General features: G+C 37.1%; 2 protein-coding genes across 2 annotated transcripts in view; one reads left to right on the forward strand and one right to left on the reverse strand.

The window, feature by feature from the left end:
* Positions 1 to 17,470, forward strand: part of LOC136252880 (uncharacterized) — a 48,828-nt gene extending 31,358 nt beyond the window's left edge. Inside the window, exons 7-13 of the mRNA XM_066045461.1 lie at positions 2,783 to 3,152; positions 11,457 to 11,690; positions 11,741 to 11,834; positions 12,886 to 13,082; positions 13,588 to 13,695; positions 13,751 to 13,827; positions 17,299 to 17,470. Coding sequence (XP_065901533.1) covers positions 2,783 to 3,152; positions 11,457 to 11,690; positions 11,741 to 11,834; positions 12,886 to 13,082; positions 13,588 to 13,695; positions 13,751 to 13,827; positions 17,299 to 17,404 — 1,186 coding nt within the window. The 3' untranslated portion in view covers positions 17,405 to 17,470. The remainder of the gene's footprint in view (positions 1 to 2,782; positions 3,153 to 11,456; positions 11,691 to 11,740; positions 11,835 to 12,885; positions 13,083 to 13,587; positions 13,696 to 13,750; positions 13,828 to 17,298) is intronic.
* A 1,592-nt stretch (positions 17,471 to 19,062) lies between these two features.
* Positions 19,063 to 26,542, reverse strand: LOC136252881 (probable RNA-binding protein 46). The gene is made up of 8 exons (XM_066045462.1): positions 26,269 to 26,542; positions 25,914 to 26,152; positions 25,213 to 25,610; positions 24,875 to 25,043; positions 24,216 to 24,417; positions 22,473 to 22,830; positions 21,525 to 21,756; positions 19,063 to 19,567 (listed from the first exon to the last, which is right to left on the reverse strand). The coding sequence occupies exons 1-8, from the start codon at positions 26,475 to 26,477 to the stop codon at positions 19,323 to 19,325; spliced, it is 2,052 nt and encodes a 683-aa protein (XP_065901534.1). The 5' UTR covers positions 26,478 to 26,542; the 3' UTR covers positions 19,063 to 19,322.
* Positions 26,543 to 26,603: the final 61 nt, after the last annotated feature.

Below are 26,603 nucleotides of genomic sequence, written 5' to 3' on the forward strand. Positions count from 1 at the left end.
TATGAATGATGGTATCAAAGCAGAGCCCTGTGGATAACTTTAGATTGGCACATTATTATAATTATTTTATTCTAAGCAATTTGACTATGTTGTAATACCATCATTTATTCATTCATTCATTCATTCATTCATTCATTCATTCATTCATTCACTCACTCATTCATTCACTCACTCATTCATTCATTCATTCATTCATTCATTCATTCATTCATTCATTCATTCATTCATTCATTCATTCATTCATTATGTCTTGTTTTAATAGTTTCTATTACTTGGATTCCAACTTCACTGCAATTGTTTTTAGTATGATTTACTGGAGTGACTAGAAAATAGTACATGGTGACTGCTGTTTTAAGTAGTTCAAGTTTAAGCCTCCAGCTTTTTATGTAACAATAAGGATGCTACTGCAATGCTTTGTTTCCACCATTCTATCGTGATAGAACAACAAGGGGGCATCTCACTTGCTTCGTATATCAATGTAGCTTGATCACAATCTAATGGGTGTGTTTGCCTGTTAGATAGCTATAAATGCAATTTAGATTACCAAGGGGCATAATTACATCGTCGTTCAGTATAAAGTGCAGCTAGATCATTTAGGGGCATTACATATCTTATTTAACTACATGCTTGTAAACTTTCAAACTTTTTGTTATAATTGTTAAACTTTTTAAAAATGTAATTCATCATTAGTAGTGACCAGCCACTTCAAAAGAAGGGACTACACCAGAAATATGAAGTATAATAATCATATGACAAAATGCATACCATTGTATTAATAGCAAAGTAACTTGGTTTTCAGTTATCAGTGATGTGCCCTGGTTTAGAGTAGTGGTGGCTACAAGAGATATGGTTGGGTCCAGAAAAGTAGTGTGGGGCCTTAACTTTGTATGCCAGAGGTGAATTTGTAGTGGTTGGTGAGAGGTAGTGGTGGTTATTTTATTTGAGTGGTGGTCGGAACTGACCACTGCCGACCACGATGGGCACATCTCCGAGTTATATTCTGCCAACACTACACATGTAGAACAGTACACTATGTGAAGCTGCAGTGTAGCCTAGAATCCTAGTTTGACTGTTAGCAGTGGCAGTGGAGACACCTTTATTTAGGGGAGGCTGGGGATCTAGCTGGGTGATGCCATGGTCTAGTTTTAAGTCAAAGACCAAAAAGGTAACTACCCGCTGACAATAGCTGCCCTCTACCAACTATTTAGATTCTATTTAGGCTGTTTTGGTGGGTAATAAATCTCATATACTCCACCTTGCTTTTTAATATACTCCACGCCTTCAGCACAATATAACATATGCTCAAAATCTAGGTTTATTCAATCGCTATGCATTGTTCATGTGCAGTGATTTAACGAGCGCTATTATTTGTCACATGAGGACGCATACAGTAGTTGTCATGGCGGTAGTATTATCGCAAGGAAAACAGCTGCTTTTGCTGAGCCTACAGCAGAAACAGCCGTGGATGAGCTAAGTAATTTGAGTGTAATGTGAAATAGAGTCTAAAACAGTTATACAGGCACAATTTGGAGTATATGAAATTTATAAACCCTCAGGCCCTTAGTAGCGCCCCGCTTCGCTCATGCACTACAGCCCGGGCCTTCGGGTTTATAAATTTCATAGACTCTACATTGTGCCTGTATAATTATTATTTATAATACACAGGTAGCTTGCTACGCTGCTCCTCTGAAGAATATTGTGACTGCTCTATTAGAGTATCTCAATCTTGACTGCTCTAAAAGTATCTCAAATTATTGATGCTATCGAGCTAAGCTCTCAATGACAGCTATAGATATAATTTTAGGAGGGTTAAGCCTCTCCATAATCTTTTGGACAGGGGCTACAGCCCCCCTTGCCCCCTGCCACCCCTGTGAGGTGTAGTGTGAAAATTATGGACAATTGTTTATGTGCTGGACAACACACTAATCCGTTGACATGCTACCACAAATCAACACCATTGACATTTAACAGTTAAAAAATTTTATCCAGCAGCCTTTGAGTTACACTTGTCTGAATGGAACTCAGTTAATACCAAGTTCTAGGGACCCGTCAATTTTGCCGGCAAAATATTTGGCATAATGGGTGGGTAAAAGCAATGAGCAAAATGCTGGCATAATAGGTGCAAATTTTTGTGAAGTGGACATACAAATTGCACAAAAGATTGAGATACTCTAATAGAACAGTCAGACGCACCAAAATATCGACAATGCATAGCTAATTGTTACAGGAACAACAAGTGACAATCGAGATACCCTAATAAAACAGTCACACATGTTAAGCAACATCAGCTAGCTTCTTGCTTTACATGTTAGAAGTAATTGCTGATCAAGATACTCTAATAGAACAGTCATGTTAAGGCGAAACTGTAGCTTTGCACTTGGAAATATTCAATTAACAAATATCAATGCTGAGCAAAATTTATAATTCTTGAGCAAAATATGGAGCATAATAGGTGAAAAATAAAAGAATTGCTGGAAAGAAAAATAGGTGGGAAAAAAAAGCAAAATAGACTGGTCCCTAATAACTACCAACTAACTAAACTTTGTATGTAGCAAATGATTGGAAGTATTTTGGTTTGTACCTAAGACATTTCAATTTGATATATACTACCAAGGTGCTGTGAACGTATCATGAGGCTGGTTTCTGGTCAATACTTTCTGCAAAAAGAAAAGTCGATTCTTACAATTATACAATTCAATACAACTGTTACTGTACTGTATATATAGTATTAAAGTAGTTAATGATGATGTTACAATGTGTATATGTATATAACATGTAATAGTGCAGCATCATTGGCTGAAGAGTTTGAACAACTAGATGAAGAGAAACACGGGGACTCCCCTCCTGTTGTATTTCACTTACAGCCACAGTTAGATGATGAGATATCACTAGAACCATCACCTGTACATTCATTATCACCAGTTGAAATTTGGAATAATTGGGCACATCTGTCCCCGTTACATTCATCATCTTCATCTTGTTCTGAGACTCCTTATTTGGAGTCATCTATCTACTATAAACAGTACCCCACATCACGTGTTCACCTAGCAAGATCATATAGATCACATGATCACAAAGTGAGACGATATCAATCACATGTTCAAAAGCATGTGTCAGATGATCAAGATAACAGGTCATATAATCAACCAAGTGTAAGGAATAGTTATGCTAGATCATAGGGATCATAGAAATAAAACACAATCAAACAAGGTATACCAGCAGTTGACATTTAATTTCTATTCCAGTGAGTCACATACACAGCCTACATAAGGTAGCCATGACTGAAGTAGAAATTAATTTGTGCACTGGTATAGTTGCAGGTGTAAGTGACCTCCACCTTGTTTTATTTACTTTTTATTTCTATGATCCCTACTCCAAATTTGTATAAATGTATTTTGTTTACTTTTTTGTAACATTGGTGTAACATGCGTATGACATATTGTAACATTCAATTGAGCTATTGTGTGCATGCTCAGAATGTGACGCTATGTTCCACCTATTATGAAGTATTATAAATGAAGAACAGCACACAAAGCACCTCTGCAACCAACTGTTCACTATGGAAATTGTGTAGGGACCCGCCTATTATGTACAAAATTTTACCTATTATGCTCAAATTATGCTCAAGCTTTATGCCTCATTTCCCATGTTTTGCTAATAAATTTGCAGTTATGGGCACATAATAAGTGGCTGAAGCACATCTTTGTTTTCAAAATACATCTGACAGAAAAGATCGATATACTCTAATAGAACAGTCAGCTGTCTGATTTTTCTACTAGAGTTATTGACTGTTCTATTAGAGTATATCAATCTTTTTCTGTGATATGTATTTTGACCATCAAAGATTTGAAGTATAGCTCAAATATTCTTCCTATTATGCTAGCATTATGCTCAATGCTTTCAGGCACCTATTATGCTCATAATTATGCCAGCATAATCAGTGGGTCCCTAAAATTGTGGTTAAATGCATGTCCTGCCCAACTAACATTCACTGAAAAGTGAAGTGACCATTTAACTTTACTTTCAGGTATAAACATGTTCTACTCGTTATACGTTATGCAATGTTACAATTGTAGACCAGTACTGGAGGTGCCTTAGTGTCTCTGTAAACAGTCAACTGACTATGTATTAGACTACTACTATGAGGTAAATTTTCAAAAATACCTTTAGGTAGTGAACGGGTCTAGTTTTTACTGTGGTGTAACAGCATCTTGAGTACATGGAAATTACTCGTGGAAGCCATTACTTGTTTACCATGCACTAAACAATACCTATGCTGCCGTGGAGAAATAAAATGAGACACAAAGATAACTCCATAATATATGCACATGGTTGGCAAGAAGGCACATCAGGGATGTGAAGAAAAAGTGAAGCTAGTTAAGGAGCCGGGTGATATGCTTGGGAAGGTAAGTCACCTCCATGATTCCTACTATACATTTCTGCTACACTTGTATGATCTACAAATCAAATGATGAACAAGTAGTGTTGTTTCAGTAAGGACTTTTAGTTATAGTCATAAGCAGTGTCATCAATAATTTTAGTTTTAGTTATAGTACTTTTTCTTAGTTCCTTTTAGTTATAGTTTTAGTTATCTTTCTTAATTCTTTTTAGTTTTAGATTTAGTTTAGTAATTACTCTGTTGTTTTTTAGTTATAGATTTAGTTTTAGTTAACTAATACATATTTGCTTACTAAAAGTACTTTTAGTTTTAGTTATAGTTAACTAAAACAACACTAGAAACAAATAAATCAGTTGATCTATAAACAGATTACATGATCAAGTAAACAGATCACAAGATAGGTAAGTCACCTAATATCAAACCTTACCTTGCCTAACAGGCTACATATTATACAGTAAACATGTACTGTATATAATGACCAATTGAACAATGATAGCCAATAATATAGGTCATTCCATGCCAAAATAAAAATCCCGACAGATTTTCATGAAATTTGGCGGACTCTAACCCACCAAAATTTGGCCCTTCTATTGATCTCCCTTTAAGATATGACATAATTACTCCAAGTTTATTAGAAAATACTACACAGGTTTAATAAAATGACCATAACTTGATCGGTGATTATCACAAAACCTTTCTGTTTAGATTTTTGGAAAGCTTATTACATTCTCTTTCATATGATATATAATTCATTGTAAGTACTCAAAGGAAAAGGTCACACTACAAAAATGTGTATTTTCCTTTGATCTTACTTTTTTCAAAAAGATGTTCAATTACTTTCATTTTTTGTTCAAATATTCTTCTTATACCCTTCTTTCATGACAGTAAGTATGAAGTTGGGATGGCAAGTAGATCATGAGTTATGGCTACATACGTAATTCTTATTGAAGTTTACATGCTACCGGGGGTATAAGCCGTATGAACACTACTATAACAATACAAACTTTTATTATAGTATGGAATCTCATCAGAATGTGGTTAAGTTGCAATACACATACAGTTGGAGACATAGTATAGAAGTGTCATCAGGTGATTAAGCAAAAATATCAGTCTCACCATTGCTGAAGCCACACCAATATCCCCTATCGTTATGTATATCGATGCAGTTATGATAACAACATGATTTTGGTACAAACACCATCAAGAGTCCATAATAGAGATTTTATGAACTCCTGATGCCATATACTGGGAGGGTTTGGTAGCAAATTATGTTATGGGAGAAAGGTTTGACAAAATTTTTGAAAAATTCACATTAACATTAAGAAGTTGGAGGGTAAATCATTCCTTATTAACCAAATTCACCAATTCCTCTGCCAAACTTTTCTGTTATTCTGTAGGACATCTGTACGTGTCAACAAATACTACAAAATACAGAAAAGTTTCGTGGAGGAAACATTTGGTGGAGAATTTGGTGAAAAAGGAATGATTTACAGCGGAACTTGTCTAAGCCGGTCAAAACTTGGGACTGGTCACCTTCAGGCAGGTGGCTGCTTTTGACAAGTGGAGTTGTGTATAGATATCTCATTTGGAGAATTTATAGTTGGCCCTTATAAGTAGAACTGGGCGATGTATCGGTATTGTTAGTAATCTGTGATATTTAAGTCATACCGCTTTTGAAACTGCCTGTTGTTTTTTTAATACCACCATACCGTCTGGGCTAGGCACCAGCCTATTATGCTGGCATAATTTTGAGCATAATAGGTGCCTGAAAGCATCTAGCATAGTGCTATCATAATAGGTAGAATAATTGTCATACGGATGGTTGTGTCCTATGGGGTTCAAGAGTGGTAATCCCTCTGGCTTTCCGTCAGTCACTGTTACAGGAACTCCATACCAGCCACTGTAAGCAAAAATGCATGCCACAGAAAAAAGTTGACTTGCAATAATAGAACAATTGATGCCGCTTATATGCCATTAAGTAGTTATTTAACATGACTATTATTGTAGTTTACAATGTAGCTAAATTCTTAATGCATAATGAGTATTGTTTACATTTAACCAGTTGTTCATAAGCCAAAGTTTATCATTTTTCATTAGAAAGTAACAAAACATTGGAACTGTGGCAAAAAATTTGAGCACAACTATGAGCATAATAGGCAAAATTAAAAGCATAATGGGCTGGTGCCTAGTCTGGGCACTATGGCCTCCCTCTGGGCTTGTTTCATCCCATATTTAGAAAGTAACCAGACATGTGACAATGTTTGTAGGCAGGTGCTGATGCATTCAGCTAACCAAACTTTGTAAACAAATGTGTTTGTAGTAATTTGTACCTGAGGTTTGCTGACCTACCATGAGTATTTGGTGCTTTTGTTGAGGTAAATGGCAGTCACTTTAATATCAATGGCTTTTACATTAATACCATGATATTTAGTAATACCCTGATATTTAGTAACACCGTGATATTTAGTAATACAGTGATATTTAGTAATACAGTGATATTTAGTAATACCGTGATATTTAGTAACACCGTGATATTTAGTAATACAGTGATATTTAGTAATACCGTGATATTTAGTAATACCGTGATATTTAGTAATACCGTGACACTTTTTATGGAAGGTATACCGTTTGCTATTTTTCAATACCACCCAGCACTACTTATAAGGTGGCCTTTCTATACAGTCACCGCACCAAATTAAAACCCTCCAAAATTTTAATAGAAGCCTATTTTGAAGTTTCCACAATTTTGTCAAACTTTTTTCTCACCAAACTTACAGTACCATAAGATAATTAACTACCTAACCCTCCCAGTATATGGCATCAGGCGTTCATAAAATCTCTACTATGGACTCTTGATGGTGTTTGCACGAAAAGCATGTTGTTATCATAACTGCATCGATATACGTAGCAATAGGGGATATTGGTGTGGCTTCAGCAATGGTGAGACTGATATTTCTGTTTAATCACCTGATGATACTTCTATACTATGTCTCCAACTGTATGTGTATTACAACATAACCACATTCTGATGAGATTCTATACTATAATTTAATTTAAAACCTTGTATTGTTATAGTAGTGTTCATACTTATACCATGTAGCTAAACTTCAATAATAATTACGTATGTAGCCATAACTCATAATCTACTTGCCATCCCAACTTCATACTTACTGTAGAGTATAAGAAGAATATTTGAACAAAAAATGAAAGTAACTGAAATATCCTTTTTTGAAGAAAGTAAGATAAAAGGAAAGACACATTTTTGTGGGTTGACCTTTTTCTTTGTGTAATTGCAATGAATTATATATCACTTGAAAGAGAATTTAGTAAGCATTCCAAAACTCTAAACAGAAAGGTTTTGTGACAATCACTGACAAAGTTATGGCTATTTATTAAACGTGTGTAATAGTATTTTCTAATAAACTTAAAGGGGGATCAGTAGAATGCATGGGCCAAATTTTGGTGTGAGAAAGTTTCTTAGCAGAGTCCATGTCTATCCCAAATTTCATGAAAATCCAAAGGGGTCGGAATTTTTTTGATAATTTGATATGGAATGACCCATGCAACATTTATATAGAATACTCATCTTCAACAGTTTCTATTCATAAAGTGCTTCAGGGACTCTGGTGTCCAAGTAAAAATTAGGCTTGCAAGATGGATGTATGACAATTGGATATGAGGTGCCATGAATCAAACATAATCATAGCAAACATGTGTAACCTCTCACCACAAGGCATTCAACAATGCAGTCTTAATTAGTTCTCCTTGGGTACTAGCCACAACACTGTAGAGTCTACAGCAGGGGTGGATCCAGACTTATGGAAAGGGGGGGTCAAAATGAACTGAGGCACTACATTATCTCTGGTTTGAAAAGGTGAGACCAAAAAAAGGTCACAGCTAGCTGACAATAGCTGCCCACCTCACCAACTACGCATTTATCACTGATAAAGTGCATAAAAGTACTTAAATAGCTCGCTACACACTGTTCTAATACTGTGACTGCTTTATTAGAGTGACTGCTCTATTAGAGTATCTTGATCTTGGTATGCTAAAAAAAATTTCGAGGGGGGATCAAGAGCTCCCTTTTACCCTCTGTATTCTACAGCAATGGTGGTTTTAAAATATTATCTGGTGAATGACAATGTGCATTAATTTTTTGTTATCCAGTTGTTCATATCCCATTGAACCTCACAATAATATGGATATTTCCTAGCTTCAATATCACGTGCATTATTGACAATCAGTCATTACAATACATACAATACATATACCCATGTGTTGACAATTTAGTGACAAGCCATAAGCCCCTCTCATACCGTATATATATATGTATATGTTATACTTTCGCCTCGCACTACGGCATCCTTTCCTAAATATGTATATCTTTTGGTATATATTTCGAATACCATGATATCTGTAGTATAATATGTTAATACAACATCTCGTCTCCTGCTTGGAAACAGTAACAACAATTTCTACTGTTTTTATACCATTATTAGTACTGGTAAGTAATTCCTTGTGATTAACACGCTTAAGGAGTATGCACATGTGTTGCAGCCTGTAATCTTCTTGAACAACAATTCATAACAACTGTTGCTAGGCAACAAAATTTAAACCTGACATAGTTACTTGCTTTTTGGTGGTTGCTTAGCAACCGTTGCTATGGTGTCAAAATCATTTTTAGAATTAGTAATGATTTCCTAGCAATGGTTGCTAGGCAACAATGTTGTTGTTAGGTAACATGTACTGGTTACTATGATACCAGTAGATGTCAAGTCGGACATGCCTAACTGGTAAAACAACCAAACACTATCAAAAAAATTTAGCCAATCAAATGCGTATATCAAGTGTAAAGTGATATACTGATTCTATTGGCTAGTTTGCTGTAGTATATCAATAATATACCACAAGTTGCTATTGGAGTTTTTCTACATGACACGATATTCATGTTGTATTAATATATATATATATGTATAGTTATACGGGCACAATGTGGAGTCTATGAAATTTATAAACCCGAAGGCCCGGGCTGTAGCGCACAAGCGAAGCGAGGGCGCTACTAAGGGCCTGAGGGTTTATAAATTTCATAGGCTCCACATTGTGCCCGTATAACTGCTTTAGACTCTATTTCACATTACACTCAGATTACTTACCTCATCCATGGCTGTTGTAGGCTCGGCGAAAGCGGCTGGTTTTCTTGAGATAATACTAGCGCCATGGCAACTATGCGTCCTCACGTGACAAAATAATAGCGCTCTTTAAATCACTGCACGTGAACAATGCGTAGTGATTGGATAAACCTAGATTTTGAGCATATGCTATATTGTGCCTGAAGGCGTGGAGTATATTAGAAAACAAGGTGGAATATATGAGATTTATTACCTACCCAAAACAGCCTAAATAGAGTCTAAATATATATATAATATATATATATTAATACCATACCTGTTTCACTGCCCATACAAAAGTCTCAATAGTAGCAGTGAAATTTATCCCCGTATTTCACTGGTAGCAGTGAAAAAGTTGTAATTGTAATTTCATTGGCTAGAATTTATGTTAACAATGTAGCGCCAATTAGTGTTTACGCGTGTTTAGTACATAGTGACAAATTGCGTACATAGCAATGCTAATGCACAGCATGCGTATATGCAGCGAGTATGGTATTAACTGGGAATAGCATGGGTAGCAGTGAAATTTGGGATAAATACCACTCTTGTTGTATTGGAAATGGTAAATTTCCAATACAACACTCGTGATATTTATCCCAAATTTCACTGCTACCCATGCTATTACTAGTACATATATATATATATATATATATATATATATATCTGTAGTATAATATGCTAATACAACATCTCGTCTCCCACTTGGAAGCAGTAACAGCAATTTCTAATGTTTTTACACCATTATTAGTACTGGTAAGTAATTCCTTGTGATTAGCATGCTCAAGGAGTATGCACATGCGTTGCAGCCTGCAATCTTCTTGAAAATCGGTCCAACAATCCATAGCAACTGTTGCTAGGCAACAAAATGTAAACCTGACCTAGTTACGTGCTTTTCGGTGGTTGCTTAGCAACCATCGCTATGGTGTCAAAATCATTTATACAATCAGTAGTGGTTACCTAGCAACGGTTGCTAGGCAACAATGTTATTGCTAGGTAACAGGTATTGGTTACAATGGTAACAGTAGTTGTCAAGTCGGACATGCCTAACTGGTAAAACAAATAAACACTCAAAAATTTTTAGCCAATCAGATGCGTATATCAAATGTACAAGTGATATACTAATTCTATTGGTTAGTTTGCTGTAGTATATCAAAAATATACCACAAGCTGCTATTGGAGTTTTTCTACAGGACACGATATTGATGTTGTATTAAATATATATATATATACAAATTTTCAAGGGATATAACTTATAGCAAGAGTTCATAATATATATACTAAGGAGAGTATCCTACTCTCATATACCCCTGTAGAAAGGCGTGTCGTGAAGTTATGACGTAACACTTCTGAGTTCGCCCATTTTTCTTTGTAAAATTAATGATGTCATTAGTTGAACATGGTATCGATTGAACGCGTGCCTACCAACATCGATAGCAACCAAATTAACTCCAGCTCTAAGCGTTTCTCACCCAACTACAATCGTTCCTTCATGGGTTAAGACCGCTTTGTAGGCATTTCTTACTAGGCCATTCGCGAATACGGCTATCCTGAGCGTCGCAAGTGTGAAACGATGCTAACGATTTTTGCACTTTTGTGGCTTCCTGTACATCACAAACCACTACATCTTGTCGTTACGTCATAACTTCACGATACGCCTTTCTACAGGGGTATATGAGAGTAGGATACTCTCCTTAGTATATATATTATGAACTCTTGCTTATAGATAGTAGTAATTTGCAATTTCTTAGCTGTCTGCATCCTCAAAAATTCATTATCATCAAGACTAATAAAATGAGTGATCCATAGAATAAAACCATGAAAATCCTGAAATTTGTTAATCTGTGAAAATTACATAATTATTACTCGCCAGAAATGTTTTTCTTGTATAGCAGTATGTGTTGCAGGCATATGGACATCAACCACATCACCATCGTAGAGGCATCTCTGCTGTATGGGATGATTATCACCATGACAACTGTGCCTCAATGGACAGTATCCATATAAGGCGTTTATCAGATCAACAACATACACCATTAAGAAGACGATCATCGATAACTGGTACAACAATGTTACCGGCGGTAACAGAGGAGTCTAGATCTAGTCCACCAAGACATGTGTATAAGGTGATGATTGATATGGCTTCTCACTGTGTGTTATGTTGTTATGACAACAGGTGGTGTACCTTGGTAACAGTGGTGTTGGTAAGAGTTCAGTCATCAGATGGTTATCATCTGGTAGTTTTCAACCAGGAATAGAGTCCACCATTGGTCAGCACTAGTAGCTATATAGTCTATTACAGTATGTATGTGTGGGCATGAGGCTATCACGGTCATAATGTTGAGCATTATACTTTTGAACACTTCTCAAAAACACCTATTATGCTTTTGAAAAATACCAATTACACAGTCTAAAACATTTTGCTTATTCTAATTTACCACTCAAATATTTAACAAAATGAGTAATATACAATTCTTATTTTCACCAAATATCAAAAATTGTAAGTCACAAAATCTATATAGCCACAGAAATTATGTGAACAAAACTTCTTAATGGTCTATAATATTTGTTTTCTTGAACTACTATATACAATAGTACTCCAGTTGTGAGTAGCCTAGACCAACGTTGAAACCGGGTCACTACTGCTGACCCGGATGACCCACTGACCCGGATTTGACCTGGATGTGACCCGGATTAATTAAAGCCGAGACGTGTTTCGGCTAGTCTCGAGCGAGCGAGCGAACGAAGTCTACATTTTGAGTGTTCGATTCGTGTTGAGTAAATATTGCAACTTCAGCCTAGCTGTAAGTTGAAGACCAAAAAAAAAAAAAAAAAAAAAAAAGGTCTTCACCTACTGACAATAGCTACCCTCGCGTATGTTGGTAATGCGATAAGTGGGCGTGGCTCACGAAAAGCTACGCGATAGCGTTTATAAGTTCCACGTCGTCAAACGAACAATTTCGTTTCTCACGTGATCCAATCCGGGTCAAACCCGGATGACCAGACCCGGTTTCAACGCTGGCCTAGACACTACACGATGATTAACAAGAGCCAAAATATAGCATAAACCCTTTTCATTTTATCAAAAAGAAGCTACCACATTGATTTGAAATGCCACTATGGCACTCAACATTAAGTTCCAAAAGCCATGCACCATGACACTCTCAAAAGCCACCATGACACTCAACGTTGAGTATCAAAAGCTACCATTTACTCAACATTGAGTGCCACACTTCAATGTTGAGTAAAATGATGGTAGTCTGTATACATATCTAGTGATGTTAGTAGTGTTTCGTTGACTGTGTTCCTTACACCCTACAGGTATGGATTATATCATTTGTACTGTCACTGTTGACAACAAACAAGTGTTACTTCAATTATGGGATACAGCTGGACAGGAGAGATTTGGACCAATCACAGCAGTGTACTGTCGTCGTGCCGATGCTTTCATCTTAGTCTATGACATCACTAATCGTGACTCATTTGTGGGGATCAGAGGATGGGTTGATATTATTAAGGTATCATTGATATGGCTGCCGCTACTGCTTCATGGTAATAACTATTATACCCAGTTGTTAGAAATGATATAAACCAAGATTTGTAATAGTGACTTCATTAAAATTCATGCCCATAGTTTTGTCATACTCATACACACAGGTAATGGTTGTTATAAGAACTGAATTTGAGTGGTCTTGTCTTGCTACATTAATATTAATTTTATCTTGATAACTGACTTTTGAAGCCACTGCATGTATGTACGCAACCAATAATATCTATCTTTAAATTTGTTGCTACAGTTGCCAGGGCACAGCACCATATCTAATATCATTGTCATGGTGATATTGCTAGGTAACAATATAGTGTTGGCATTAAATATACAATAATTGAAGATGACCAGGTTATGTTTTGCGAATTGAGGCTAAAACTGTTGACCAAAAACCATGACAACTTGTTGACAAGCCACACTGGTAATTATAATGAGCATTGCCCTACCACTCATGTGTACTGTAACTATATCTGCAGGCCACATTAAGGGATAGGTCTTGTGTGTTATTACTGATTGGTAACAAGAGGGACGTCCCCCACTTTGACCGACAAGTGAGCACAAGGGAAGGAGAGAAGTTAGCTGAGGTAACAATACTATTAACACTTGTTGTTACTATGCTGTAAATCCTGTTACTAACAGCAACTAGGTGCCTTGTTCATGGAGACTAGTGCATGTTCAGGGAACAATGTAACAAGAGCACATGAGCAATTGGTCAGGTAGGCATTACTGTAGCATTTTGTACCAAATTTGATCATCTGAGCAAACCATATATACTTTTCTAATGAAATGCACTGACAAACAATAAACACATGCTACTGATATAATTGTGTAAATTTTAATTACTCTGTAAAATGTGCCTTAAATTTGTGAATCTATATACTAGCCAGCTAATATCCATCTTGCTCACCTGTTCATTGATAGCTTTGTTTCTTACCTTTAGCTACATTTTTAGGTATCATGAAGGTTTGGGCTTTTTTAGCCAAAAATATCACCCCAAAACAGCTGATTTGGTAGTATTGGTGAGGAATAAGCAATCCAAAAAGTGTCTACAGAATGGCCAGAAATAAGTTGCTATGGAAGTTTTAAAATTTAGTAGTACAGTATTATCGCACTGTATGATTAAAAAGTAAACAAACAATAAAAGGAAAAATTTGAAAAATTTTCAGTCTGAGTGAGTATAGACTAAATTTGGGATTGGTGAACTGTAGAGGAGACAATTGGCCATTCAACTCCAAAGAACTGCTGTTCACAGAGCCTGTGAGAGGTAAAGAGGGGGAATTTGGCTTTGGAAGCCTAGTTTAAAGTAAGAAGAGGGCCAAGCAGGCAGGGACACTAGCAACAAATCACCCAAGGCTCCAGCAACCTTACATCTTGACACAAGGTTGGGTCAATAGTACCTGGAAAATCAGAAGTATGAAGTTCATACTAATGGTATGCTACCTGTCACTTAGTATGGTGTACATACTAATGGTATGCTACCTGTCACTTAGTATGGTGTACATACTAATGGTATGCTACCTGTCACTTAGTATGGTGTACATACTAATGGTATGCTACCTGTCACTTAGTATGATGCCATACTTCAGAAGTATGTAAATTATACTAGCTCTGTATAAAACAAAATAAAGAGGCAAGTTCTCAGAAAGCCAGGCATTGGAGTGTTTACATAAAAGTACCAACATGTGGCCTGTAGTTGAATTGCAAAAAGGGAATGTTGTCTTGTACAAGAGAAAATTATAATTGTAAATGTTTTGGAAACATAAAAAGGAGTACCTTTTGTGGAGAATGTCATAATCTTGGACCAAGGTCATCTAGAGAATGTGTTTTCTCTTTACAATGGCCAGCCTTGGAAACTTGTCAAATTTATCTATTATTTTATTAAAACAGCATCCCATCCTTTGCTGAACAGACTTGATCACATTAATGTCTTTAGTTTTAAGGGGGTTCCATACTTGTGCAACATACTCTAACACTGGTCGTATGGAGGACTTGTAAACTAAAGATTTGACTATAGAAGAGTACCCCAAAGTGAATGATGTGATGCAGAACTGAGCAGAGGGGTCAGTAGTAATGTTACTGTATATGTGACTGGGCCTGCGAAAACAAGGCATGTGGGCACAAACTACACCATGTCACTCAACAGGTCATATCTCAGTGCTGGAACAGCATATTTGTATTTAGTTAATTGCATCATAAAGCCAATTAAATTCTACCTAGATGTTCAAAATTGCATTGCCATAGCATACTGGTACAAAACGTTATGAGTGATGAAAGTTTTAAAAAGTAGGCAAAAATCATGTGCCCACAATGCCCCACATGCCCTATTTTTGCAGGCCCAGTCACATATTAGGAATCATGAAGATCTGGGTTTTTCTAATGAAATGTATCAATCAGAAAATTAATTAGCCTTATGATACCTTCATGGCCCCTTGACGGGGCTGGCTCACTATTTCAATATTGGGTCAGCAATTTTTTTGAAACTTCAGCTTCTTGAAATTAAACATAATGACAATTTTGGCAGAAAACTTGTAAACATAATCAATAGCTATCCACTGAAAAATCTGACATATTCAGTTATAAAACACTTGCTACTTCTTTATTCTTAAAATGTTTGAAACTTACAAATGGTTTGTCTGCTGTACTGTTACATTGGTAGATGTTACACCACAAATGCTGGGTCCTCAATAAAGGCCAGGGGTGCTACTTTACAAGAATTATGAATGACCTGATTAGTAGAACAAGGCTTACAACAAGTACAGCTAATGAAACTTGTAACAAACAATGTCAACAGCAACTGTACATGATTCAGTTAGTTCAGTGACCAGTGGAAGGTGTCTGGATAATAATGGCATTTAGTTACTGTAGCTACTTCAATTGCTCATTACAGACAGAAATTATTGGGACCACTCTGCTGAACTGATCTTGTGTTTTGGTAATTTTGGTTTGGTTGATCAAGTCCAAAGGTGCTTCCAGTTTGATCAGAAACACTTCACATAAGTTGCTACAATTTATCGTTGTGCTGACTAAGTAACTAACTGACTTGTCTATTATTATGTTACCAGTGAATCTTCTATTAGAGTAGTTAGGTGAGTATATAGCTTGATCTCATGCAAACCCAATACTGATTCACAGAGTATTCCATTCTTGCATAATCGTTATCAGTAAAAAGATGTACAATAGTTGCTGTACTAGACCAGGCACTGGAGGGCAGTTGCCTCCCTGCCCTCCAATTTCTCCACTCCTGTTACATTAGCAGAAAATAGTTCTAGCTGCCTACTGTATAGTATTCACTATTCAGCCTCAGATTTTCTACTGGTGAAATAATGTGTTGACATAACTACAAAGTCCAATTAAACAACTTGCTATGTTTGCAAGATTCTTTCATATCAATTGCATTTGAGTATGAATTATAATGATTGGGGTATGTACCATGAAGGTACAGATTGTCAGGTTATGTATTGTTAGTGGTGAAGGACATTTTAGGCATAACAACAACTTCTGTAAAGGCAGGGGTGGAGAAATGGGGGGTGGGGGTCCCACTTTTACAAGTGGAGGGGCAGTGCCCCCTATAGCTACTGTTGTAGTCATTAGACTTGTAGAATTTGTGCTAAAGGTTGTGGAATACTGCACGAATAATTGCTGGAAGTGCACGAGATCGAGATACTGCAATAGAGCAGTCACCAACTACTCTAATAGAACAATCAGCGGATTCATATGAGTTATATTTGCAATTAATTCAATCTGACTCTATTAACACATTATATCTATATGTAATCAAGAGCATGAGTCTGTCTGAAATGCCTTCATTTACTGCTGTATCTACAGTATCTTAATGATAGTCATTGTTATAATATTATAGGAGTATCCACATAAATGCTATCATCAAATCTCAAAAATGTTCCTGTGGAGGCATGCCTCTAGACTCCCCTTTGCATGAAAGCACACTAAAGTACAATTAATGATTTTACAACCTTCCCTCTCCACTTTTGAGTACTGTTATCCAACTCTGTGTAAAGGAATTGTCAGTAGTGAAAGAAATGACCTATGTTTGACACCACAATAAGTACTAGTCTTACTTTCTTTATACACACATATATATGCTGCAGACAGACAAAACCAGTCACACACATACACGTGGTTGGTTTCTAATACTAATGAACTAATAGTGTATAATGTGATTATTGTAGGAAACTATTGGAGAGAGAAGAAGAGTTTATCACTGAAACAAAATTGTTACATTCAGTCTCCTTCAACCCTGTTGAAACTCTCAACAGAAGAAAGTGTTTGTGTTGATGTGTGTTGTCCTTTTGTACATGTCTATTTCGCTATGTATTTCAAACAATGTGACATTACACAGTATCTGTTGTGTATAGATAAATTTACATCTCACATGCACTACCACTCCTGAGCTAATGAAAAGTTAGCTGGTGTGGGCACTTTTCTTCAACAGTAAGGTTGGTTATGACTATTGATCTAATGTCATAAGTGTCCTAGAGTACACAACAAATACTACCTAAGTCACTTTAGTACAAGACCTCCCCCAGATGTGCTGAGTTTCTAGCTACTAATTAAGTTGGATACTGACAACTTGTATGATAAATGGTTGTCGAGACATCTAATATTATATAACACCAAAATGTTCCCTGTGTTGTGAAACCTTATAATTAGCATGATATAATAAACTTATAATGTAGTTGTTAAGATTGGCTTAGAAGGTACTACACAACTGTCTTTATAATCTCCTCAGATTATAATACTCTAATAGAGCAGTCACACAAGCAGACCAGTTGTATAGTGTGGATTGTGAGTTGTTACTATACCTGGGAAACTTTGTGAGGCTATGACTACTAGTGCTTTGGATTACCATCACTGACTTTTTGAAAGCTCAGCCTTATCCATGCTGCATCAAATGATTATGAACAAAACGTTGTACAGGCCACCATAATAAAAAGCATATAATAACAAGAGTACATAATAAAAAAATTAATAGGGAGTAGCTAGGGCTCCCTATTATTATTATGTGCTCTTGACATACATATATAGGTTAGAGTGTTATGCCAGCATAATTCTGTGAATACCATTCCACTAGGGACCAGTGAGAAGGCTTTAAGCCTATGAATACATGGAGTCAGAAACATGTAACTAATTAAATGTGAGCAAAAAATGCTAGCATATTATTAAGTGGATATTTCTAACGATGGAGTTTAATTCCTTGAAAATAGTTCGATACTCCCTAATAGAGCAGTCAGTCAAAAATGCATATATATAATATAGAGGCATTGCATTGTAGTCTCTAATAGAACAGTCACTTGCAGTTAAATGCTCTAATAGAGCATTCACTGATTGCTAACTGATCCTAGGAACCACAATGGATGAACATGAGTGCATAATAGGAAAAAATTGTTGGGAAATTTCTTTGGTTTAATGTGGGCTTATGTGGCATTTCAAAATTTTGCAAACTATAATGTAATTCTATAGCTAGTAACATTATACTCTCTTTGCAATTCGTATTGTTTAGTTTTGGCATGCACTGCTCAGTATAAACACCCCACCATGCCATGGGCATACTTAGCCTCCTATAAATATTTGTAAATGAGTCAAGGATTGTATTAGGCTCTGGTATAATTTATTTCTATAGTACAAGACATGTAAAGAAAGTGGTTATACACTTGTAACCCACACCTGGAAATATCACTGATCATGTATAGCTGTAGTATTATGGAGTCCCTACTAAAGAATTTTGGTATGCAAGATTGAGAAGCTCTAATAGAGCAGTCACTCTATTCAGAGCAGTAGTGTAGCGATTATAGTTAGTGGAGAGGTGCCTATCCTGCCATTGCGAGCAGGCAGTTGCTCTTACCCCTACCCAAACCGTATAGTTTACATACAGCACTGTGTTGAATACACACCACACCAAGTGGCCTCAACTACCATAACTGATTTCAAACGTGTCAGAAGCAGCAAAAAATAAGTGATATGAAATTTGTTCAATTACAAAGCACACACACACAGAGTAGCTAGTAGACAAGTAAAGATTACACGTGTTCAACACATAACATGAGACAATCACACCAACTAGACACTTACGCAACATTACTACTAACATATACACTACAACTACCTATCACTCTCTACCTAACACAAACTGTTTTGTTCACTTGTAAAAAAAAAATTCATCTATACACTACGAAAAGGTCCAAGTAATAAAAAGTTAATTCAAAAAAGATGCCGGGTACAAGTCCCCAGTATAGTTGTTAGTTTGTTGGTGAGGTGTGCTGGGTATCTCATATGCTAACATTCCAGTTGAGGTTTGCTGTGGAGGTTCATATTGCCATCCGGGGAACAGCTTGGCTGTAGTAGTAGTATTAGTACTATTGGCTGTGAAAAAACCAGAAGGAAATGATGTGGTCTGGAGTCGGACTGGACTAGCAGCAGGGGTCCCATGAGGTGTGTAACCTACAACAACAACAACAATAATAGGATATTAGAACACACATACAACTAACAATGAAAAACTACCAAACGTAACCTGCTGAGTGAAAACTTGACTAGTTGGCATAAATTTGTTTTTGTAACAAACGACAATGAAATGTGTAAGGCAAAAATGCATCATTTATGAAGAGTTCTGAACCCTGTGAGGAAGTGTACCACCATCTTACTAGCTTTGTTTAACTGTTGAACATTAGATTAGGACTTGAAAGACAATTTCACTAGACAACAACTGTGCTGAGTTACAAGAACAGAAACACAACGCAACAACACTGAACAAAGCTGTAACAACAGTGTTTCAACTAGGAGTGTCACTTAAAAATCGTTCTGTCAAATTCAAATGACCAAAAGGGTTCTAAAATGCCACATCTCATTGATACCAGAAGGTGTGTACAAGGGCTACAGGAGAAGTACACAAGTACTAAGTATAAATTTGAAAGTACTTGTACTGTACTTAAATACTTTCTTAATTACCGCAGTATTTAGTACTTGTGTGTACTAATTCTGTTATAATAAAAACAATGCCATTGAGAGTTGAAGAGAAAGGTTGACAAAAACCTGAGAGTACCTGTTGTCCTAAAATAGCTAGCAATTCCTGACGTTTGACACTGTAAGGCTAAGTGCAACCACTGTAACGAGGAGTTTGTTGGATTGGTGGTAAGAAAATATTATCTTATAGTGAGTGCATGCCTTCTTCTGTTGTCAGACATCACTACTTGTGAAGAAGCAACTATGGTAACTGAAATTACTATACACGCTGAACTTCATGACTACTTGGAAACCCCATGTGTACCAACAACAACAAAAAAAAAACCCAACCCTGTGTAAACTTTTTGGAAAGAATATTACAAAGCATATCATTATCTTTCCATTGTGGCAAAAGATGTTCTTTCAGTAGCTGTATCATTTACCCAATTAAGCAGTTATTTAGCAGCGTAGGAAAAGAATTTAAACCCGAGTGTAGTAGACTTACATTGATTTAAAAATTGAAGGACTATTGTGCAGTGTAATAGTTCTGTGAATATAAAAACTGCACTTTGCATGTTTGTACCTCAAGCTTAAGTTATTATGCATGGCTACATAAATTTTGCTATAGGAAAATGTACTGTACTTGTCCTTTACTTAAGTACTCTTGTGATTTTGGTTGGAGTACTTGTACTTTGAAGACTCAAAAGTACTTGTACTTCACCTAAGTACTTTTAAATGTACTTGGCCCCATGTCTGACTGAAACGGCACGATAGGATGAATTTCTTCTGTGGGAAAGGCCAGTCGGTGGCTTCCACCATAGCAGCTTTTATCGTTCGACCTTAGAGAACTTAAAATAATCGTCCCAGTCTTTTTATGCTTGTCAAAGCAGTAGCAAGTGAAACGCATCTCATATCCAACCAGTGGTGTCAATTGTACAGGTAGTATAATGGTCATGTGATGCTGTTTCCAATCTCTATTCAGAGTTATATACATCTATGGTGAAACACAGGATAACACTTAACACATCAAATTCGCCTGGTTTTGAGAAAAAGGATATATTTGTTCTGTAGTCTCTCTGTACCATTAAGCACATACGAGTTAAATGTACTTGTTGGGTTTGTCTACGTTGCCTTGACTTCATGGACTGTTGTTACATTCATAACTTATGAAACTTTACAGGCCGGTGGGTTTTTGAAATCATAAAAAGACATTACTAGTTTTCCCTTAGCTGGTCACTTGTGTATCTACATTACAACATGTTAAGCCAATTAACAATTTTTATGTAAAAGATGCAACCAATGAAACTAATCTTTCATTTTGTGCAAAGATAGACACACAGACCCACTACAGAGACAGATGAACACATTACAAACAGACTGACTGACACATACAGACACCACACGCAGACAAACTGACACTACACACAGACAGACTGACACACAAGTCGCTGCTCACTTTCAGGAGTATAGGAATAGCCCAGTTGTAGCAGACAATATTCTGCTGCTATTCTCTGAGCATCTTCAATAGTAGGACTAAGTTTTGTTGGCTGGAACGTTACTCCAAGGGCATTAATCCTTATATGGTAGATGAACAGCTGAAGATCAGTAGCCATATTGCTACTTGTAGTAGAGTGGAGGGTGTACACTGGAGCACCCCAACCCTGCTTCATACAAATGTCCTCTAGTACCTGTGTTAGGAACAATGTTATTAAACATGGTGTAGGATCACATGAGCAATATTCTATATAGTGACCACCTCTACATAATGGTTACTTTAGGACCAAATAATTTGATGAAATTCTACTAGATTATTGTTTTAGTGGTGCAGCATTAATTAGGGTGACTTCTCCCAGTCACCCTATTACAGTAGTCAATGATAGGTCAGTAGAAAATATGTCCCATCAATAAAAGTTGTTTAGAAACTTGTTGGAAACATTTTTGGGTCACACTGAACCATGTTAAGGCTTGACTATACCTAACCAATACTGCCAAGGTTCTGTCACAAGCAATATAAAACTAGCTTCTATTATGTGTAACTGTAAAAACACATGTTGTAGTTAAAATGTTAAGGCTGTTATTAATAGTATCAGATTATAATAGTTGATGAATACAGAAATGATCAAGTGATGAATTACATTACAACTACTAATACATTATGATAGCAGCCATACATTGTGAGGCTAACAATGATGGAATGTGATTACAGGAGGTACCAGTGTATACCCCACACATCATAGAGGATGAACTCTTCACCATTAATGTACTAATGTATGGATTACAATATTATTCTCACTATATGTGGTTAACATGTGAACCCACTACACCAGCTGGTCACATAGTCACTGGACAACTAACCTCACCACAACCACATTGTAGTCACACTAACACATGATCACACACTTACTTGTAATGGTGACTTCTTCATTGTCTGTAGGCTACTGCTTCCCATAGTTGTTGAGTCTGCCATCATCATCTGAGTAGCCCCTTCATTGTAGTATTTACCATGCCCCCTACGTTGTTGTGGCTGCTTGGTGGGACTTGCTCCATATTGTGTAGCAGAGGTGGCAGTGGCAGGTGTCAATGGTGTAGGGTACACAAATGGACGATAATACCCTGGTGGAGGGGAGTAGAATCGTGTTGGAGGAGGGGTCATGGCAGATGCAGTAGCTGAAGTGGGTTGTGAAGGGAAACAGTATCGTCCACGAGTTGGTGACCGACTACTATAAGCCCTTGATCCTGCTGAGGTCATTGCTGGACGAACACTAGAGACATTACAAAACACAGAGGATTAACAGAAAATCACTCAAATATAACATTAATTTACAAATTATCTAGTATTTCACACTTGTATTATTTAAAAATAAACACACATTTGGCCAAGCCAAAAGATGTGGTCATTTGTGTTGCAAGATTTAGCAGGTCCGAAGATGTCTCTTCATATTACTAACTGTACATACACACAGACAGACACTGATAATCATATTCATAACATTGGTAATCATATTCATATTAGTTCTTGCCACTGCAGGCTAATAGAAAGCTTACCAACCAATCATAACACAATAACCATCTTATGATATTCATATTAACACTTTATTGTAATCTTCAGGAAATAACAAGCCTTCAGCAGGAAGCCATTCAACCTGTAATGATTACTAACTACCAATATTATGATAGTGTATGATGAATAGGTAGTAGGGTGTATGGTGGCTGATACGGTCACTGTGTAGTAAGGTCACCTGCCTAAACCAGCCATCTTCTGAAGGAGGAAGATGTAAGAGGTGTGACTTACCCAAACATGGAGAAATGAGCTGGCCAGGAAAATTTGACTTAAGGTGGTAGAATTCAGGGGGGTAGGACAAGCTGAATAGTCTCTATAAAGTCAGTAGAGTAAGGGTACAACAGGACATGATAATTTCAGTTCTCCAAATGGTATGAATCATCATCAGAAAAATTCTGTCAGCTGCAGCCACAATTTTCACATTATTCTATTTTACACTCTCTTACTATAGTATGACTATATTTAATTAAAAAAAAATCTACAGCCACACAGAAAAATAACAGTAGATAATTTGGTACCAACTTCACAACTAAACTACACAAGTGATAGTCAAAAACTACACACAGAGGATCACACACATTAAGTCATGTCAGTTTACTAACACTTCAATATTCACACTTGTAGGGGGCAACTACTGCACAACTAAATATTATACAAAAGATGATATACTAGTCCTTTAGCAGATACTCTACTACCATATTACAGTATAACACATAATACTACAGGCAGCAGCTACTAGTGATGCAAGATAGAAGGGTAAACACAAAGGACTAGTCACACAAAGGAACAGACTATGAGACTACCTTGTCACATCACCTTAGTGACCACAAGTATTAATTTGCCCACCTACACTACCCCGTGGGGTACCATGGGAGACACTCTCGTATCACCAGTTGTTTGTGATGTAAATTCCATAAACACACACTGAATTGTATGGTAAGTTGAATATGTAGACTAGTCAACCAGAATGAGTTGTGATAACCAGAATGAGTGTTGTTAGTAAGTTACACTGGTGGGGATTGTTGAGGTCATTCAACACAACATACAACAGACATAAACTTACTGTACAATACGTAATTGACTTACGTTTGTGTTGGGAAATAAGATGGGGTGCCCCACATCATGGCAGCAGCGGCCGCAGCAGCATACTCCCACGGCACATAACCCCAATTGGTACCAGTATTATAGGGAGATAAGACACGACAGAAACGTGGACTCCTTTGGTAAGTGTCCTTATCAACAGGTTTAGCAAGAGACACCTCCACAATTGACCCATCCAACATTGACCCTAACAACACAACATGACAACAATAGACAGTAGTGACAACATGTAAACATACTTCGTTGAAAACTTTAAATATTTTCACCCTCTTAATAAATACCAACAGTTAATTAATTATTAGTTGTAATTGTTATGGTAACACCAGTCAGCTGGGCTGCAGAGACACTACCATATATGGTTGCAGGTCAGCAGGTGTTAGTAAACAAGTTATTATTTAGACCACAGGTGAACACACTTGGTACTTTTTCAATGAGGTTTTCTTTCAAAGGTGAAAATATGTGTTGGGATCAAATTTTTTGTCACTATTTAGGGCCGGGAGATAAGAGAGGTTCCACACTAATACAAATGGGAATACAGACAAATTCTTATTATTGATTAAGGTGTTTGCTCAATGAAAGCTTCCGATCCCTTGATATAATATCCACTAGAACACAACACATACAAACTACACAGGTTTGTTTACCATTCAGAGCCTTCAGTGCCTTCATAGCACCATCCCTAGTTTCAAAGTGAACAAAAGCATAATCTCTGATTTTCTTCACCCTCTCAACCGGAGCATGGTAGGAGAAGGCTTCATGAAGGAGGTGTTCTGTGGTGGTCAACATGAGGTTCCTCACATACAAGACCTTCACCTGTAATAGTACCACACAGCTAATAAAATTTTATACCAATCAACACATTTGCTCAGTACACAACAAGGACCATATTTACCAAGCTGTCCTTTAGTCCTGTGACAATCAACACCACAACACTGTCACACCCAGTACACCAGTGTTTCATTACTCATCTATTTGTACATACCTGTGACATTACTTCTTCATCAGGCTCTATCTCTGGTTCAGCCCAGTCAACTGCTATCTGGTGACCCCATAATTGTATACCTCCAGACATCAATTTTCTTCTTGCCATGGCTGCTGCCCGATGACATTCATATTCTATGAATGCAAATCCTCTGTTTTTGGTCTTATCTTGGGCTGAAGGGTACATTATGACGTCCACTACTCCATCTGTCACCTTGCTAATTTCTATAATCACTTCTTCCTTCTGGGCTCTTTTTGGAATTCCTCCAACAAACAATCGACAGTTATCAACTGATATACAGACACCTAAATATCGTCCTTTTCTGATTTCATAGTTGTTCATCTGTCTGATACATTCTTTAGCCTCCGATGGTTTAGAAAAGACGACAAAAGCATAACCTGTAAGATGTTCACCACTATACAAACTGTATGGGTTAGCCAATACACATATTATGATTTGAGGCTTCAATGTTTAACATCAGTTAGCCCATACCCACACCACTTCACTATACTAACTAAAGGTTGCAGTGGGGGCTTAGCCAGTGGTTGGTCTATTGCTGAGTTGGTTAGAAGAATCACAACTGTGGCCCAGAGGTGCGATAACCTACTAGAAAAAGCCATTTAAAATTCATGTAGAACCCGTACTAGAGGTTATCTATCTCTGCACCAATAATTAGCTGGAGCTGTGCAGCGGCTGCTCACCTCTGTTCTGGCCGGTGTATTCCATCATTAGTCGCACCTCGTAGATGTAGCCTATTCGTTCGAAAATGGGAACTAACTCGTCCTCAAAACAATCCCGAGGTATCTTCCCAACGAAGACTTCAGAGCCGCGTGGTGGTGGGGGGCCAGTCCAGTCACTCGGTGGCCCGTAGTGACGCTGTCCATTAACTTGCACTATCCCGCATCCTGTCCTCTCCATTAACTGCTGAAGTGGTGACTTACTGTCAGGTACAGAAGAAGGCATGGTGAAATTGAAACATTACAACATTAAACATTTCAGCTGCAATACCAGCTGACAGTAACATCATGTTCAACAACTCCCTACTCGACATGTTACCTCAAGGAAGCTGCCAATATGGCCTCATCTTGTTCGATAGGCTTTGGAGTGATGCTGACAGACGAAGAAGGACTCCCGGGAATTCCTCGCGCGAACTCATCTTCTCCAATTTCGCTGGTGCTCGAGACTGTGTCCTTGTCTGGAGTTGAGCGGCTCGTGTCGGAGGTGTTTGCGAGGGAAGGTGAAGCTGAGCGACTGGAACAAGACATCTCAGCTCTCTCGTGCTCGCAGAGGATATTTTAAATTTGAAGTCTGGCTGCAAGCCTTTTAATATTATGGTTTAATAGTTATCACATGGGCTTTATGCTGTGACGTAGTAGGGCTTCATTGTTAGC

The sequence above is a fragment of the Dysidea avara genome, chromosome 4 (genome assembly GCF_963678975.1).
Source record: "Dysidea avara chromosome 4, odDysAvar1.4, whole genome shotgun sequence".
Lineage (NCBI taxonomy): Eukaryota > Metazoa > Porifera > Demospongiae > Dictyoceratida > Dysideidae > Dysidea > Dysidea avara.